Raw genomic sequence first — 19,878 nt, 5'->3', positions numbered from 1 at the left:
GTGAAGGATTGGTCCTCTGTGAGTTCAGGCCAACCACTGACTTAATTGCACGCCACACCTCCCTTGCATAGTTGTTCTGGAGTAGCTGCTCCACTTTAGCTTTATAGTCCCTCATTGCTTGGTTTATTTGCATCTGTATTTATCTCTGAATTAGCTTTCCTGTGCATCTGTCTTCATTTTAAATGCCCATTCTTTTTCAATTAGAAGTTTTTGTACATCAGCAGTAACCCAGGGTTTAGTATTTGCAGTTGTTTTTGTTTGTTTGGTGGGGATCACATTATCTACACAGAAGATAATATAGGATGTGACCACTTCTTTATATTCATCTATATCTGGGCATTCAAACAGCTCCCAGTTTGTACATTCAAAGCAACCTTGTAAAGTCAATACACTGTCCTCATCCCAAACTTTCACTGATCTTGATTTGGGTTTTTCAGTTTTTTGCACGTCGTCTTTTTTCTTGGATTTTTCCCTCTTTTTCTCCCCAATTGTATTTGGCCAATTACCCCACTCTTCTGAGCCATCCTGGTTGCTGCTCCACCCCTTCTGCCAAACTGGGGAGGGCTGCAGTCTACCACATGTCTCCTCTTGAGACATGTGAAGTCACCAGCCACTTCTTTTCACCTGACAGTGAGGAGTTTCACCAGGGGGACATAGTGTGTGGGGGGATCCTGCTATTCTCCCCAGTTCCCCCCTCCCCCTGAACAGTTACCCCGACCGACCAGAGGAGGCGCTAGTGCAGCAACCAGGGCACATACCCACATCTGGCTTCCCACCCGCAAACACGGCCAATTGTGTCTGTAGGGACGCCCAACCAAGCCGGAGGTAACACAGGGATTCGAACCTGTGATCCCCATGTTGGTAGACAATGGAATAGACCGTTATGCTACCTGGACACCCTGGTTTTTTCAATTTTCAATATTTGTCTGTAGGATGGTAATAACAACATTGTCATGCTCGGATGCAGCTATTGGTGATTTTCTGTAGCCCTTGTAGCCAGTCTTAATATGGCCATAGCATAGATCAATAGTTTTTGATGCTCTAGTATAACATTAGACATATTGCTGATAGTGTGGCAGCGCTGATGCTAATAGCAATCATTGAGCTAACCCAATGGGGAGATAGTCTCTGCCATTGTTGGCTGTTGCTGTAACGTGCAATGCAATGTATTGTGGGATATTCATACTAGCGTAATGTCCTGTGTTTGCATAATATAATATTTCTCTGGATGTAGTATGACATCCGGATGTTTTTTCCACACTATTTTTGTATATTATGCATATAGACACACTAAAATGCTAGCATACTATTTGTGCGTACTGAATCTTATGCTAGCATGTGATTTCCAACACAGCCATGGTGATTGGTGATCCTGCTGCCTCTCTCTCGCTGTCTCTCTCTCACTGTCTTTCTCTCGCTCCCCTCCCCCCCCCCCCCGCTCGGTCTGTCTGTCTGTCTGTCGCCCTTCATCTCTCTCATACCTCTTCTGGTCATTTTATGGAGGTGTTAAATCTTGTTTATATTTTATTACCTGAAAACATATTGATATTTACTTTGGATAGCAGAACTGACTGGCCTCATGATGAATTCAGCGAAAAATGAGACACATCACGTGGCTGCTGTGAGAGAAAAAATCTATGCTGCCTCTTTCTAAATTGCACATTACAATCAACCTCCCCAAATTGGATCATCAAGCAAATGATATTCCACACTACATAGCCAACTCACGTTGGGTCGAACGTGGTAGGCCAGGTGAATAGAAAGGTGACATGCTGGTGTTGGCCAACTAAACTCTGTGGCTTGTGAGAAGCTGGGGCATGGTGTTCACTTTTAGGCACCCATGTCAACATCACTGCCCTCTTCATCTACACCACTTTTTTTTAACTTTTTTTTTACACCACATTTTGTATCCTTTTTCAAATGCAAGTGGGGCAAACACAGGCAAAAAACGGGTGCTTACAAATATTTTTCATACCAAGTCAGCAGTATGAGAGGGGGCTGATCTCTAATGGCATGCAACAATGTCTCTTTTGGGGGCATCCGGGTGGTCTATTTTGTTGCCTACCAACACAGGGCTAGCCGGTTCGAATCCCCGTGTTACCTCCAGCTTGGTCGGGCGTCCCTGCAAGACACAATTGGTGGTGTCTGTTGGTGGGAAGCCAGATATGAGTATGTGTACTGGTCGCTGCACTCGCACCTCCTCTGGTCGGTTGGGGCACTTGTTCAGGGGGGAGGAGGAACTGGGGGGAATAGCGTGGTCCTCCCACACGCTACGTCCCCCTGGCGAAACTCCTCACTGTCAGGTGAAAAGAAGCGGCTGGCGACTCCACATGTATCAGAGGAGACACATGGTAGTCTGCAGCCCTCCCTGGATTGGCAGAGGGGGTGGAGCAGTGACCGGGACAGCTCGTAAGAGTTGGGGTAATTGGCTGGATACAATTGGGGAGAAAAATAAATCCCAAAAAAGAAACAAAAGTGTGTCTTTCGGTGTAAGTGTGTCATGTTAGTCAAGGTATATATGTCCTTTTGAGCTCGTGTGTGTGTGTGTGTGTGTGTGTGTGTGTGTGTGTGTGTGTGTCTGTCTCTGTGTCTGTGTGTGTGTGTGTCTGTCTCTGTGTCTGTGTGTATGTGTGTGACAACCTTTGTCAGTGTGTAAGTTAGTGTACAGAAAAAATGGAGAATGAATAGGTCAAACCAAAGCTGTGTCTGAAATCACTCCCTATGGTGAATTATACTATTCACCTTCCTCCATGTTGTTTGATTGTTTGAATTGTAACTGCAAACTTTATTCACTATTTAGCGCCCTCAAAAATTCCCACAAGGTAACTGAAAATAATGCCTGATGGGACGTGAAGAAGTTACAAACGATGATTAACTGGTGTGCGAAATTGGTTACTGATCATAGAGTAACTCTGTTGAGATCCATGTGTAGGAAATAGTGAACGAGTGAATGAGAGAATGATTTGGACCTAGCTCAAGAACACCCTTTGTGTTGTCATGGAATTTAGTGTGGGATGTTTAGGAAGGAGGAGAGAAGTTAGGAGAGAGAGAGGAAGTAGAGTGGGAGGAAAAGGAGAATAAAAAGGGAAGGAAGGAATGACGGAAGGTCTCGGGGCTTTAAAATGGCTGACAGCTCGCATAAAGGGAAGTTTACCGTATGACCTGTTCATTGCTCCTTCCTTCTGTTTACCTGCTTCTCTTCCTCTTTTACCCTCCAGGTTTTGGGAACATCTCTCCCCACACGGAAGGCGGGAGAATCTTCTGTATCGTGTATGCTCTGTTAGGGATACCTCTCTTTGGCTTCTTGTTGGCTGGTGTGGGGGATCAGCTAGGCACCATATTTGGGAAGGGTATCGCCAGAGTGGAGAAGATGTTTGTGGTAAGCGCGGAAACACACACACACACACACACACACACACACACACACACACACACACACACACACACACACACACACACACACACACACACACACACACAAAACCATCCGGGGAGGGCTGCAGACTACCACATGCTTCCTCCGATACATGTGGAGTCGCCAGCCACTTCTTTTCACCTGACAATGAGGAGTTTCACCAGCGGGATGTAGCATGTGGGAGGAGCACACTATTTCCCCCAGTCCCCCTCCCTCTCAAACAGGCATCCAGACCGACCAGAGGAGGCGCTAGTGCAGCAACCAGGACACATACCCACATCCGGCTTCCCACCCTTAGACATGGCCAATATTGTCTCTAGGGACACCTGACCAAGCCGGAGGTAACACAGGCATTCGAACTGGCGATCCCCATGTTAGTAGGCAATGGAATAGACCACTACACTGCCTGGATGCCCCAGTAACTTGATTTTTTTTACCCTTTGTGTAGTGGATCTGTTCCTTGCATGGCTGTCTAAACAGGCAGGAACCTGACTCCCTGTGGGTTTTGCTGGTTTATACAAGGCTCAAATCTGTGCCACAAATAGTTAAAAGATTTTTTCCCCCCTGTGTATGCTGCCTAGTAGTGTGTACTCCAACAGATTTTGTGTTTGAGTGTGAGGGATGCCTGCAGGTTTTTTACGCATAACCAAACCTTTGACCCCCATTTACATTCGGGTGAATAATTTTCCAGTTGGATGAGATGCTGAATAGAATACTTTACATTTGGGGTTGATTTGAGCTTGAACTGCATATTACTGCCAGCTGCATTAATTTGAGGTGCAACTAGAGAAACTCTAAAAGTTGAAATCCAGTGTGAAACTATCTATCTTCAGTCATCTGACCCCAGGACAGAACCAAGTAAGTTAAGCTTCTCACTTTGTTTCCCTGGCTCATTGAAATACACATTGCTACCCTTATTATGTTAAGACTGAACAGTAAAAGAACCGTGGCCCACATCTGGATATTTAGTTTAAGGTGCAGCCTGTCGTTAAACTATTGATTTGAATGGAAATGTGTTGTGGGCTGTACCGCTGGTGGCTGTCCATGTGATGATAGTTCAAATATGTTGTCATAGGTGTAGGTACGAGGATGACCAAAACATCTACTGAGTTTGCATCCTGAGCTGAAGAACAGTTTAAGGGCCTTAAGAGAGTGAATAGCCTTTTTAGTTTAGACTTAGACTTAGACTGCTTTTATTTGTCATTGCCTTATATGCATGTCTCATACATACAAGGGAATGAAATTACGTTTCACAAGGACCTCGGTGCAACATAAAAACAAATAACACACAATAAATATTAAAAACAAAAAGTGCGTTAAAAACAAGACTGAATGCAGAATTCAGATTGTGGAATTTAGAATGCTTCACCTCTTCTACAATTTTAAGGGGACTCCAGGGAAACTCTCAACTATGAATATTATTATTAATGCTTAGGGGAAAGGGGAAAGGTTCACTGTGTGTGTGTGTGTGTGTGTGTGTGTGTGTGTGTGTGTGTGTAAATCTCTTTTATTGCTGTGTACCAAAGGAAATGTGATTGGATATGTCCTCATCCGTGTGTGTGTGCCTGTGCGCACACGCGTGTTTGTGTGTAAGTGGGTAAATGGCTGTGGGGGTCATCCTAAATGAACATTGCAAACCTCTATTCTTTATTAATTACCACTGCATACTATAATGCTGTGAATGTATGTGAGCTCATGTAAACTTGAATGTGTTTGTGTGTGCAAACATGTGCATGTGCCTGCGGTTGCTCTGTAAATTTCAGTAGTGTTAAAGTATTTTCTGCAGAATATGACTTTCTTTTTCTACTGAAAAAGAACAGTAATTCCATTACCGTTGTGTTACATCAGTATTCATAGCATCTGCATTCTTAAATACCCATATTTGAACTGGATACCCTCTAACATTGCAAGTGAGATAAACAGATAAAACCAAAGCCTGCTTGGTGCCATCACAGCTAAAAGAGATAATCAAAGTTTATGTGGTTGTTATCAGCTTAATTTTAAATTTCAAATACAGATAATTATGGGAAAAGCTCAGGCAGCTCCCCCTACGAAGCTGCCATGTCATCTATGATGAGAAAGAACCTAGTGTGCAGGCATTGATCATAGTCAGAGAAATGTGGGTTACTTGATTAGAATTTACCAGCATCGCCTTGCTTTGTGTTCCTCTCTCCTTCAAAGCATTGGGACATCACTCAGACAAAGATTCGGGTCATATCCACGCTGCTCTTTGTATTGTTTGGCTGCCTGCTGTTTGTGGCACTCCCAGCAGTCATCTTTAAACACATTGAGGGCTGGTCTGCATTGGAGTCGCTCTACTTTGTTGTCATCACCCTGACCACCATAGGATTTGGAGACTTTGTAGCAGGTAAAAACAAAACTAATAGTTTTCCACTACATACGATACATTCACTAAAACAGATTTAAACAGGCACACTGGGATGCGTCACTCATATAGGCATATGGATACACACAAATGCATGAACCTTTTGAAAAGACTGTCGTTCTTTTTCAGTTTCTCTCAAAAAACATGTACATACACACAAACGCACACACACACATACACACATACATACACACACACACACACACACACACACACACATTAATCATCGTCAGAGTACTTCTCTGAACTAATAGCAAGACATAACCACAATTGTAAAGTTCTCTTTAGGTTCTTTAATTCTTTATTAATGGTCCCTCCTCTTCTCTTTTTGAACCTGATGTTGAGCCGTCGGAAAAATTTCTCACTCATTTTGTATCAGGTCCCAAATCCAGCATTCGTTCCATTCTCCATGTTAATTCTGCCTCTTTTACCCAGTCTCAACCAATTACAATTTCAATTAGAGAGTACAGTCTCCAATATGAACGACTCCTCCTGCATCTTAGACATCATTCCCACTAAGCTGCTCAAGGAGGTACTTCAACTATCAGCCCTGTTATTCTGCAAATTCTTGATAATTCTCTGGCCTCTGGTTATTTTCCAGACAGTTTTAAGCATGCCATTGTTCACCCATTGCTGAAGAAACCTAACTTAGATCCCCTGTCACTAAGTTACTACAGACCAATCTCCAAATTATCTTTTCTATCCAAGGTTCTGGGAAGAGTTATTTTTTTCTCAATAGATTTCTTTTATGAACACTAATGGTGTATTTAATAGTTTCCAATCTGGTTTTAGAGCACTTCATAGTACCGAGATAGCTCAAGTTACAGTCACTAATGACCTACTATTAACTGCAGACAGAGATGGCTGCTCGATTTTAGTTCTTTTAGACTTAAGTGCTGCCTTTGACACAATCGATCACAACATCCTCTTACATCGCTTAGAGACTTGGGTTGGCATCAAGGGCTCGGCTCTTGGCTTATTACGCTGTTACCTCACCAACAGAACTCTTTCTGTTGTTCTGGGTAACTCTACTTCCTCAATGGCTCAGTTGAGTTGTGGTGTCCCTCAAGGCTCAGTTCTTGGCCCCCTTCTCTTTTCTATATACATGCTGCCCCTTGGCCAGGTCATTCAAAATCACGATGTGCTTTACCATTTCTATGCTGACGACACTCAGTTATGCATGTCACTAAAACCCACAGATCCTAGCGCCCTAGCAAATCTCACAACTTACCTCTCTGATATTGAATCCTGGATGTCAGGCACGGCGTTATGGGTGGGCCTGACGGTCCTAGGCCCGCCCACTTTTCACCAGGCCCACCCTACAATTTTCCTACCCAAAAAAATATATTATATATATTATTTTTTACAAATTTTCATTTAGTCATAAATGATTCGAAATCAGCCAATAATCACATGATTTTGTGCTAAAAATTGTTTTTATAAACATAATTTTATATGTTGATGTTCATGCGCAAGCAAGTTCATGAGACACGTGATGTGATGTTCGATGCCGGAGGGATAGGCTAGGCTAGTTCCAACTGCCATACCAAGCATTGCTTTTTTTCACGAAAACATATAAGCGGTCGGCTATGCTACCGTATGTGGGTGTAGGCTATGGCGCAACCAACTTTGTTTAAGTTCTTTAAACGTGCACGAACGGTGTCAGACTCGGAGTCGTCACTGCAGCCAGGAGATGACCAAGAGTTGGTATCCACAACTCCACGCTCTTCCTCTCTGCCACTTCAGGATGCTAGCACCAGCAGCACGGATTATGCTAGCAGCAGCAGTATGGATCACGCTAGTACAAGCAGCATGGATGCTAGCGCATTCTCCTCCACCTCGTCGCGAGTGGGGGATTGTTGCAAATGGTATGTGTTGCAAACATGTCACCTTTATCCATTTTAATCCAAAATATGTTGTTTGTTTTATTCGTGTATTGGATCTTTGTCAACTTTTTCACTCATGGATTGCACCCCTGCAGGTAACGTTGCAGCAGTGGATTTGTTGGCTGCAGATGAGCCAGCGACACAGCCAATACTGAAACAGTACCCAGTCACAACGATACGGGACAAGAAGAGGAGTTTCGCCGCACATTGGTATACCAAGTACCATTTCCTGGAATACAGCATTCAGAAGGATGCAGTCTTTTGTAAGATGTACCGACACTTTGGAGAGAGGGGGAAAGAAGAGAAGTTCAGTCACACTGCCGCCGGATACAGGGACTGGAAGCATCTAAAACACGCTTGTTTTAAGCACCAAAACAGCAAGACACACACATTTGCGCTCGAGAAATTCAACAACTACAAACGATCACTGACTGAGCGTGGCTCTGTCATCCACCAACTCGTCAACATAGATGGGAGACAGGGTGAAATCATAGAGAGGAATCGGGAGCATATAAAGGTCATCATTGACATTCTGTTCACTTGTGCCAAACCAGAAATACCACTGCGTGGTAACTGGGAGAATGAGACCAAAAATGCAGGCAATTTTCTCAAACTTCATAAACTTATCTGCAGGCATGACAAAGCAACCCAAGAGCGACTCGATGCGATCCCTGGCAATGCAAAGATGCTCAGTCACGAAATTCAGAATGACTTGCTAGATGCTGCATGCACTCTCCTGTTGCGACAGATAAAACATGAACTGCATGAGGGATCTTCATCTTACTACGCAATTCTTGCAGACGAGTGTAAGGATGTTTCCAAGAAGGAGATAGTGGCCGTTTGCTTAAGGTATGTTTACAAGGGGAATGTGAGAGAATGCGCTGTTGGCCTTGTAGACACAGACAACATGACAGCTGATGCGATAGCAAAGAAAATAATGGAAGCTGTCGCACCTTTTGAGCTGGACCCCCACATGTGCATCGGTTTTGGATTTGATGGTGCCTCCGTAATGTCTGGGCATAAGGGGGGGTGTTCAAGCTATCCTAAAGGGCACCTTCAAAAATGCCGTGTACGTACACTGTCACTGTCACCGACTTAATCTTGTCCTGTCAGCTGTGGCACGGACGTCGACGGATGCCACAACTTTTTTCGATTCTCTGAACACTTTGCATACCTTCATGTCTGGCACCGAACGTCACGCTCGCTTCCTTAACGTGCAGAGAGAGATGCGGCCCGATCAGAGGCCACTGGAGTTGGAGCGTGGATGTGACACAAGATGGGATTCAAGATCGGTTGCGGTGAGTAAAGTGTTCACTCTGTATGATGTTATCGTAGAAGTACTGGCGCAATATGCAGAGGATAGAGGACAAAGTCAGGTTGAAGCACAGTCGCTACTGTAGCAGATGAGAAAAAAAAAGTTCATATTCCTCCTTGTACTTTTTAAGGAGTTGTTTAGCAAATCAGACTTTGTGTCAAAAAGTCTCCAGTCCATCAGCACATCAGTGACGAACACTGTTGATTTGATAGAAAACTTTAAACAAGTACTGACAGACATTCGCTCCGGTGACAGTGCGCTCTCAAAGATGTTGGCAACAACGAATGAGATGATGGCAGATAATGACATTGAGAACTGGGATGTACTCAGTCTGCCCCCCCCCCCCGCTCAAGAAAGCTTCCTGGTCGTTTTGAAGGGAGTGTTGTCACAAGCTCATTGGGGAAATCGACGAGGGTGAGGAGTGACAGTGACCTGCGAACCATTTCCAACGCACTAATCGACTGTCAGCTTAATTAACTTGTAAGCGCCATTTATAAGTTATAGTTTTTTGACTTGTTGGTTTACATTAAGGGGAATATTCTTCAATTTCATTTGAGGGTATATTGTTATGTCTATGTTTGACCACTGTGAGGCGTATTTATTGTCCCACTATGGCACCCGTATTGTATTCATGTCAAACAGGAAGTTTTGGTTGTAAGCCGTTCAGTTGTGAATAAAAGCGCGGCAGAGCAACACGGTTGTTCTACCGTAGGTTGGTATCTCGCCGACTCAACGTGTAAAACCAGTCTCATGCTGTCTTTTATTATGTGGTTATAGAATACAGTACAAGTCTAAGAAAGAAGAATTGCAAAATCTAAAGATAGCCACTACAGAACTGAACACTCGGTTCCACAGTGTCACGTATGGTCTTATGGCATCTGCAGCAATTTTGCTGTCCCCAGATAAAAATGACCGCATCTTGACCGATATAGCAAACTCTCTCAATGATGCAGGGAAGCGTTTCCACACATCCATAACAGAGCCAGAGCTCGCAGTGTTTGTGCAACTCGCGGGGAGGAAGAAAACAAGAGAACAGCTTAAAAGTCTTGTTGAAGTAATGGACATTTGCAATGAGGACGTTTTCCCGAATATCCATGCTTTCTTGAAAGCTCTAATAACTCTACCGATGACATCATGTTCAGTTGAACGCGTCTTTTCCAGTGTCAACCGTATTAAAACACCCAATAGGAGCACCATGCTTACTTCTCGCCTTAAGTCGCTCTGTCTGTTGTCATTTGAGAGAGAACTTACAGTAACTCTCGACTTCGACGAAATCATTAACATTTTCAAGAGCAAACCCCGCCTCCTACTCCTGTAAATAGCCTATATCCATATAATCTCCATAGAGAGAATGAAAGGGGGGGAGGAATAAGTAGGCTGGGCATAACGTTTTCCTAACTGGTCTGTTCCTGTCCCGATTTGCAAAGGAATATTTTGTTTTTCTTCTCGTAGGCTAACGTTTGTGTTTTTTAAGCCTGTTGTTAGATAAAATGAATGACCAAGATAGATGTTGGGACAAGAATATTGTTTTATATTGTGCAGTTGTTATAAAGTCAGCCTATTATAGGCCAATGACTTGAAATGCCTTTGCAATGCAGCCGACTTTGTTGCTAGATGGTCTGGGGCTGAGCCATGTAAAAAGAAAGGCCGATGTTCATTACTACAGGATGCCTACTCTGTGACGACAATAAATTGTTTAATGCATCTTCTCTATGTGCCTTTATGAAATTGGAAAAAAAAACCCGGTGTTAATGAAATCATCTAGCATAGCCCATTGTCTTGTGATCATAGAGATTTGTAGACTGTGATGGATAATGATTGATAATGAACTCTAGCAGCATGTCTTTACATGACAGATGACGTTATGAGCGAGTTCTGAATACTGGCTCGCTGCTCTGCTCGCGTTGCTCAGGCGTCCCAATTCAATTCATTTAAACCTCCTTCCCAAAGGGGACTTTGCATGCCCTATGCAACGCTGTAATACCAAACTGCACCACTCTAGGTAGCACGTAGGGTGGGCATTGGGACAGGGCCTTTGATTGGGCTGTGGTTACTTGATCACAGACCTGTTGCGCCCTCTATTGGTCGGTCAGTGATAGAATTATAGTTCAAAATGGTCACTCACTGGCTTTCAACGTTGGCAAGTGATGGTACCGCTGCTGTTTAAGCAATATATATTTTGCACTGAGTAATTTTTAACATTTTGGCTGATTTTGTCAATGTTGCATGAATTATGAGGGTTTTTTGTGATTACATTTGTTAAGCTATCTAGCTCGATTTTGGTCTCAAAATGCACCAAATTGATGCATTTAAATTATCAATATTGAAAATTTTTCTTCCGGGGGAGCATGCCCCCGGACCCCCCTAGGGAATTCCAGGCCCATCCATAATTGGCCTGGCCCACCCAAAACTGAAACCCTGGAGCCATGCCTGCTGGATGTATGAAGATTTTCTCAAATTGAATGATGATAAGTTTGAGGTCATTCTGTTTGGTCCCGAAAATTCCATCAGCCCTGTTGTTACTAATCTTGGTGGTCTGTCAGTTAGTCTTAAGCAGGCTGCTAGGAATCTCGGGGTAATATTACATGCTAACCTCAGTTTGATAATCAAATCAAACATGTTGTTCAGTCATGCTTTCTCCAGCTCAAGCTACTCTCCAAAATTAGGTTATTTTTTTTCAGTTGCAGGGCTTTAAAAAGTTGTACATGCTTTTCTCTATTCTCGGCTTGACTATTGTAATGCACTTTGTTCTGGTATCAGCAAGGGCTCCCTCCACCATCTGCAGTTGGTTCAAAAATGCCACTGCTCAGCTCATTACTGAGACAAAGAGGCATGACCATATCACTCCTGTGCTTACCTCCCCGCACAAGCTCCCTGCTATATTTTGAATTGATTTTAACATTTTATTAAATGGTCTTGCTCCTCCATACATTTCTGATTTATTGACCTGGTTTACGCCCTCTCGACCATTAAGGCCCAGACACACCAAACCGACTAGCGGCGATGAAGGCCGACTGACTTGCATCGCCTCACATCGCCTGCCATCTTGGCCAAAAATTAGCACTTGAACACACCGCAAGACTACAGCTGACGGCCAACTAGCATGTACGTTCTGCACTGATTCGCTAAGCTGAACAGCTAATCAGAGTGATCTGTCTCACCAACGGGCTCTGCCGATTCAACATGCTGAATCAGCCAAAAAGCTGTCGACAGGGGTCAGACTAATGCCAACGGTGCAGTGACACAGCGCAAAAACTAGGGTCACAGACACTCACTGACAGTCCGACATTGGCCGACCCATCGGCCTGGTGTGTCAGGGCGCTTAAGATCTGCAGATGGAACCCTGCTGGTTATTCCTAGGTTTCGATTTGTCACGATCAGGCTTTTGCTGTTAGAGCCCCGCACTATGGAACTCTCTTCCTGTCAAACTAAGACAAACCAAGTCTCTGTCTTCTTTAAAATCTTGTCTTAAAACTTTTCTTTTTATGAAAGCTTTTACAAATGTTTGATATTTGTTTTTATTTATTTATACTGTTCTTATTTTTACTCTTACTTATTTGGTCTTACTCTTATTGTTGCCTTGTCTGGTTTTATTTCTTTGTAAAGCACTTTGTAATATTGTTTTAGAAAAAGGCTATATAAATAAAGTTATTATTAACCAACTTGGCCTGGCATTGTAAATCCCCAGACTGGATTTAATTTTCCATGATTTGATGGCAAAGCAACTTAGAAATTGACAAGTTACAAAACACATTAAGATTTTTTTGTACATTTTTATAATCCAATTATGCCCCAATTTTTTCATGCCAGCTAAGTGTTAAAGATTATAAACAGAAAACACTGATAAAGGGCTTTTATCTGTATGCTCTACATTTTTGGCATAGTGGAAATTTTTAGTTACAGTGTCGAGCCTTACCTCTGTTTTACCTCCATATTTTTCTAGATCTTGTGTGTCTTTCTCACCAAGTGGTTAAGAGAAAGGGTATTTTAATGACAAGAGCCCATTGGCATGGTTTTTGTCTGACTTGTTCCCTTGTTAGCTCTGTGTCTCTGTCTCTTTCTTTCTTTCCAGGTGGATCAGAGATAGAGTACTTAGACTACTATAAGCCAGTTGTGTGGTTCTGGATTCTGGTGGGATTGGCTTACTTTGCTGCCATTCTTAGCATGATAGGAGACTGGTTAAGAGTCATCTCCAAGAGGACCAAAGAGGAGGTATAAGACTTTTGTTTGTCAATCTGTATGTATGTATGTATGTATGTATGTATGTATGTATGTATGTATGTATGTATGTATGTATGTATGTATGTGTGTGTGTGTGTGTGTGTGTGTGTGTGTGTGTGTATGTATGTATGTATGTATGTATGTATGTATGTATTTCTGTCTATCTATCTATCTATCTATCTATCTATCTATCTATCTATCTATCTATCTATCTATCTCATGTTTCTATTTCCTTTTCAATAGTGCACTAACAATAGGATATAACAACACCATGTCCCCACTTCAACTTTTGCCCTCTGGTTAACTGCATTTCAATGATAAGAATATTTTCTAATCCAATTAGCTTTATTCCATAGAAATAAATCAATATAGTCTCAGGCTATTTCTGTGATCTTTCCCAGAGAGGAAGAGAGAAATTTATAGAGAAACATGTGGTGAGAGAGGGGGCGGGGGAACAAGGACAATGCAGACAGGAGAGAGAAAGAGATAGCCAGTCGGTCAATGTGTGATAATGTCCTTATCTGCAGATTCATCTAGAATTAAGTCTGCATTGAATATGATGGCGGTTATGTAACTGTATGCAGTGCTTCCCAGTGTAGAGTCTCGGGACCTCCAGGGGGTTCCTTTCAGGGAGCCATGCTGGAACTTTGCAATATATGGGACAATGTAATATTTTTATTCTATTCAACTTCACGATCATCCTAATTTTCTACCAGTATATTAAGTGTGTATGGAAGAACATTTTGAAAAATTGGTCTCTGCCTTCTCTAAAAATCGGTCTCTGCACTGTCCTATCCTAACTATAGACAGCTAAGCAGTTCAACTGAGTCAGATCTGAAACAAACATCTTTGGACCTGTTCAATTTTAGCTGAATAGAATGAGCAAGTGTTACGCACAAATCCTAAGCCTCTAAATGTGAATTATCTATGTGCCCATGTATGTGTGTGCTCATTAATATTGCTCCCCATGGGTCCTCATGCTGAAGTCCTGCTTTTATATGTACACTGACAGTATAGCCTTGTTTGGTCCAATGGGTGTGTGTGTGTGTGTGTGGGTGTGTACATTTTTTGTTTCTATGTGTTTGTACATGTGTACTTTTAAAATGTCATACGTTAACAAATGGCAGTGATATGCTGTGATTAAATGAGACACAGGGACAGTCCTTGAAGGACTAATTGTTTTGTTTCTGTTTATAAATTATGTATTGTTTTGTTATGTTTATCTTTTTTCATCCTGTGTAGAAAGACCTGTTAAGTCTGTTGGTTGAAGGGGCAGATTTTTGAAGGAAACCAGACCTAACTTTAGCACAGAGTTTTATTCTAAAACTTCTAATCTTATCATTTGGGGGCCAAACTAAAAGAACATTGGCGCTATGCAGAAATAGCACCGAATGAAACTATTGGGCTTTTCATACCACATAGGCTTACCAGTACTTACATATGCTGTTTCAGCCAAAAATAATGTCTACTTGTCGAAGATGTTAAGGCTTCTCAAAGTACCATATCTTACCAAAGTACAAATTCTTCATTGTGACTTAGGGTAAAGGTGCCACTTTACCTGACCCCATCCAGCTATTCACAATACTATGTTTTCTGAAGTTACTCAACCAGTAATGTATTTAACGCTTTGTGTTTGTGATATATTTTTGATTTATCAGTATTTGCTCCACCATGTAATTATTCCCACGTGTCGCATCCCCAATAAAAATGAGACTTAGTTGTGCAGAATGGGAGTCATGTGCACAAGGATGCACAGCTTTAGTGACAAGCTGCAGTGACAGTTACAGTTAGTGTTGTGGTTAGGCTTGTGTCTAGTGTTAAAGTTCAGCGTTGGAATTAGGCTCAGAGTTAAGATTAGGGGTTGAAGTTAGTGTGGCAGGTCTGTAACACAGTCGGGGTTCTCTGGCACAGAGACATGGACAACGATGGTAGTTGAGAACTCAATAACACACTTATTAAAATAAAAGATTTAAAACACCAGGATTAGCAAGAGATAAAACAAAGAGGTGTGTGTGTGTGTGTGTGTGTGTGTGTGTGTGTGTGTGTGTGTGTGTGTGTGTGTGTGTGTGTGTGTGTGTGTGTGTGTTACCATGGCTGATTAATGCTTTGAGCAGGCTTACATAGTTGAAGATAGTGTTTTAATGGAATTGACATCCTTGTTTAGGACCAAAATACATGCAGTACTTGCATCCCTTTCTCAGCACACTCCCTCCCTTTCGTCTTTCTCCTCTATGAACGTCTCTTTCATTATTTGTTATTGATCCAAGGCTTTTCTTCCCTGTTTCTGTGCTTCTTCATCTACCTTGTCTTCCTCTCTCTCTCTCTCTCTCTCTCTCTCTCTCTCTCTCTCTCTCTCTCTCTCTCTCTCTCTCTCTCTCTCCCTCTCTCTCTCTCTCTCTCTCTCTCTCTCTTTTTCTCTCTAGGGCTAAAAGAGTGATTCTTTGGCTTTTCTGGTCACATTTAGGTGAATTTGTATGTTTCTGGTAGTGCTTTATTAAACAGCATTTCTAAACCCTGTTTAACATTATTACACTATTTTGCTTTTTTGTTTTGTTTTTGTTTTGTTTTGTTTAATGTGTTTGTTTTGCATTGTTTTTGTGTGATTGGTTTGTGCGCTGAGCCCTCTCCCTCAACATAAAACCATTTTACCTTTTAGAATTTTGGCAATGTTTCTCATCCAAAAAGACATGGATTAAGGGAGGATTCGTGTCTATGCCCATTATACTTTGATATATCACATTATCTTTAGCAGGGATCAGATCTGTGACCTCTAACATTGCACCTTTCCTTTTGCAGGTCGGTGAGATCCGTGCCCATGCTGCGGAGTGGACGGCCAACGTCTCAGCGGAGATCAAAGAGACACGCCGTCGCGTTAGCGTCGAGATCTATGACAAGTTCCAGCGCGCTGCATCGATCAAGCGCAAGCTGTCCTCTGAGCTGGGTTTGAGCCCCGCCCCTGAGCTCACCCTCCCCAAGAGGGGTGTGTCGGTCAACTTCAACGATGAACGGGAGAAAGAGAAGAAAGAGAAGGACGCAGGGTCGCAAGGTTTGACAACGCCCCTGACCAAAAATGACGGTTTGTTTATGAATGGTTTAGACCCGGAGAGGGGAGATATTGCCATTATAGAACACCTTAAGTAGGGATAAAGAGAGCCAAACGTCTTCGAGGCTCTTTCTAAGGTCTTTCCATTTATATCGAGGGAAAATGCATCAACATCAGAGCACTGAAATGAATCTTTTTGTGGCACCAGTACCACAAGTCTGGACCAGCTGAACTGTGTTTACTCTGACATTAGGCCCAGAAATGAACGGAAGAGAAATGAACTGAACTCAATGCGTGGATACACCATCGTGATGACTGTGTTGTAGCGTACTGGTCCTGTGTTTGTCAGCTTAGTGAGTTGTTTACTCAGCCAAATGTCACTCGAACCTCCAGAATGGGAAGATCTTGGAACGTGTGAAGTTGCCTACAAATGCTGATTTCCGATCAGCATTGATTTCTAGCACAGTGCCTGTCTCTATGTGTCGTATTACAAATTCACCATTCAGAAGCTCAAACTTGCTGAAACTTGCATAATCATTTTGAAACCCTACTACATGATGTACACTGAGATAACATCTGGAGGTTGCACAGTGCTATAAAGGAATACAGTCTTGTTGTCAGTGTTTGAACTCTCAGCCAGTAGGATTAGGTTGTTGGGAAATGTATACTTGCCAACACCTGTTAAACAAGCGTACCTTTATTGTGAAACAAACACAATGGTACAATCGGACCATTTTGGGATAAAACAATGAGTCAAATATAGTGGTTTTAATGTTGGAATCGTTTTCAATTTCACAATAAGTGTAGTTGAAATTGTTTTTTTTGGTTCGGTTCACTGTGTAATACAAGAACCTTGGTAAAACTATGAGTTTCATGAAACAAACACTTTCCCTTAGAAGTTGTTCCCAACTCAGAGTAAGGGTAACTTCAGCCTCAAAATGAACTTTCACCTCCTGAACCTTGAAATGCCCCCCTGAACCTCACCAGTGCAAGGTGGATGGATGACATCATCATTTTAGGCTGAGAAATTACGTCAGGCCATGAAGGGAATAGAGCTACCGTTACTCCAAAAAGAGACGGGGTCTCGTTTCTACATACAGAGGGGATATAATGCCATTTCAGTCATAAGGACAATGGACTGTGATTATGTTTGGTCGCCAAAGAGTGATGACGATCAAATGAGCACAAAAGTTGTGCTAACCGGACTAAAAAGATGGTGGAATGTACAGTGAAGATCATCAGGTTACACAGATGGTGGGATGTCACGTTTAACAGGTAACAAAAACTGTGGTGTGTGACAAAAGCAGTAAGAAGTTGTGCTGAATGACTAAGATGTTGGACTGTAACGTTGATCAAACTACAGCTAAACCCCCCAAACTACTTGAGCAGAGATTCTCCATGCACCTTACTAACTTGTGTGTCTTTCAGATTGAAGAATTGATTCTACAGTAGAACCTTGTTTAAGAGAACTTTCCGTTAAAATACGATCGTCTTCTCGAGAAAGCAACAGTGGAAAAGTAGTGAACTCCCATGACAACTTATTCAAAACATGCAATGTACGCGCTAGCATGGAAATTGAAATGCTCTCTTTTGCAGCTTATACCTTTTACTTGCATGTGTCTGGAAGGAGATTCCAATAATTGCATGAAATCAGTTGACTTAAATGAATATATTTTTGATTGATTTGGTGTTGATTATTATCATAATTATCTGTTTTGTGGACTGGTCAGCATAGATGAATGAGGTTCTATTGTATAAGTTTCAATGCCAGGTTAGGAGGGTTGCTGTCAAATTACACTCACTGGCCACTTTATTAGGTACACCTTGCTAGTACCGGGTTGGACCCCCTTTTGCCTTCAGAACTTCCTTAATCCTTCGTGGCATAGATTCAACAAGGTACTGGAAACATTCCTCAGAGAGTTTGGTCCATATTGACATGATAGCATCACGCAGTTGCTGCAGATTTGTCGGCTGCACATCCATGATGCGAATCTCCCAGTCCACCACATCCCAAAGGTGCTCTATTGGATTGAGATCTGGTGACTGTGGAGGCCATTTGAGTACAGTGAACTCATTGTCATGTTCAAGAAACCAGTCTGAGATGATTCGAGCTTTATGACATGGTGCGTTATCCTGCTGGAAGTAGCCATCAGAAGATGGGAACACTGTGGTCATAAAGGGATGGACATGGTCAGCAACAATACTCAGGTAGGCTGTGGCATTGACACGATGCTCAATTGGTACTAAGGGGCCCAAAGTGCGCCAAGAAAATATCCCCCACACCATTACACCATCACCACCAGCCTGAACCGTTGATACAAGGCAGGATGGATCCATGCTTTCATGTTGTTGATGCCAAATTCTGACCCTACCATCCGAATGTCGCAGCAGAAATCGAGACTCATCAGACCAGGCAACGTTTTTCAAATCTTCTATTGTCCAATTTTGGTGAGCCTGTGCGAATTGTAGCCTCAGTTTCCTGTTCTTAGCTGACAGGAGTGGCACCCGATGTGGTCTTCTGCTGCTGTAGCCCATCTGCCTCAAGGTTCGACGTGTTGTGCATTCAGAGATGCTCTTCTGCATACCTCGGTTGTAATGTGTGGTTATTTGAGTTACTGTTGCCTTTCTATCAGCTCGAACCAGTCTGGCCATTCTCCTCTGACCTCTGGCATCAACAAGGCATTTTCGCCCACAGAACTGCCGCTCACTGGATATTTTCTCTTTTTCGGACCATTCTCTGTAAACCCTAGAGATGGTTGTGCATGAAAATCCCAGTAGATCAGCAGTTTCTGAAATACTCAGACCAGCCCGTCTGGCACCAACAACCATGCCACGTTCAAAGTCACTTAAATCACCTTTCTTCCCCGTTCTGATGCTCGGTTTGAACTGCAGCAGATTGTCTTGACCATGTCTACATGCCTAAATGCATTGAGTTGCTGCCATGTGATCGGCTGATTAGAAATTTGCGTTAATGAGCAGTTGGACAGGTGTGCCTAATAAAGTGGCCGGTGAGTGTATAATCCATTGCAGGTTACCAATGGCCAAAAATTGCAATGAGTGACACTGGAATACTCATATTTACAAATATCATCTTATTACTTATGCTAACTCTCATTTGCTTTGTAATTACTTTGCTCATAAATCTATAGAATATGTAGTCAAACGGAAAATTTTATCTTAATGTAAGACTGTAGTGTGAATAGTGGTTTTAGCATCACATTCAGCAAGTTTCAGTCACTGTTAGGCTCAGGAATGTTTCTGAGTAACATAAAAAGTAATCCTATTTTTTCTTTTTTCTTTTAATTCACTCTCGGGCGTCCGGGTAGCGTAGCTGTCTATTCCGTTGGCTACCAACATGGGGATCGCCGGTTCGAATCCCTGTGTTGCCTCTGGCTTGGTCGGGTGTCCCTACAGACACAAGTGGCTGTGTCTGCGGGTGGGAAGCCAGATGTGGGTATGTGTCCTGGTCGCTGCACTAGCGCCTCCTCTGGTCGGTCAGGGCGCCTGTTCAGGGGGGAGGGCAAACGGGGGGAATAGCGTGATCCTCCCACGCACTACGTCTCCCTGGCAAAACTCCTCACTGTCAGGTGAAAAGAAGTGGCTGGCGACTCC

General features: G+C 42.7%; 1 protein-coding gene across 1 annotated transcript in view; it reads left to right on the top strand.

Annotated features, from left to right (window-relative positions):
* The window catches only part of kcnk2a (potassium channel, subfamily K, member 2a), a 32,903-nt gene extending 16,539 nt beyond the window's left edge, over positions 1-16,364 (top strand). The window contains exons 5-8 of the mRNA XM_056278891.1: positions 3,219-3,379; positions 5,597-5,783; positions 13,075-13,214; positions 16,020-16,364. Of these exons, the coding sequence (XP_056134866.1) occupies positions 3,219-3,379; positions 5,597-5,783; positions 13,075-13,214; positions 16,020-16,364 (833 nt within the window). The remainder of the gene's footprint in view (positions 1-3,218; positions 3,380-5,596; positions 5,784-13,074; positions 13,215-16,019) is intronic.
* Positions 16,365-19,878: the final 3,514 nt, after the last annotated feature.

This window comes from Lampris incognitus, chromosome 4 (assembly GCF_029633865.1).
Source record: "Lampris incognitus isolate fLamInc1 chromosome 4, fLamInc1.hap2, whole genome shotgun sequence".
Lineage (NCBI taxonomy): Eukaryota > Metazoa > Chordata > Actinopteri > Lampriformes > Lampridae > Lampris > Lampris incognitus.
Note: the sequence above shows the minus strand (reverse complement) of the source record. Positions and strands in the feature narration are given on the sequence as shown.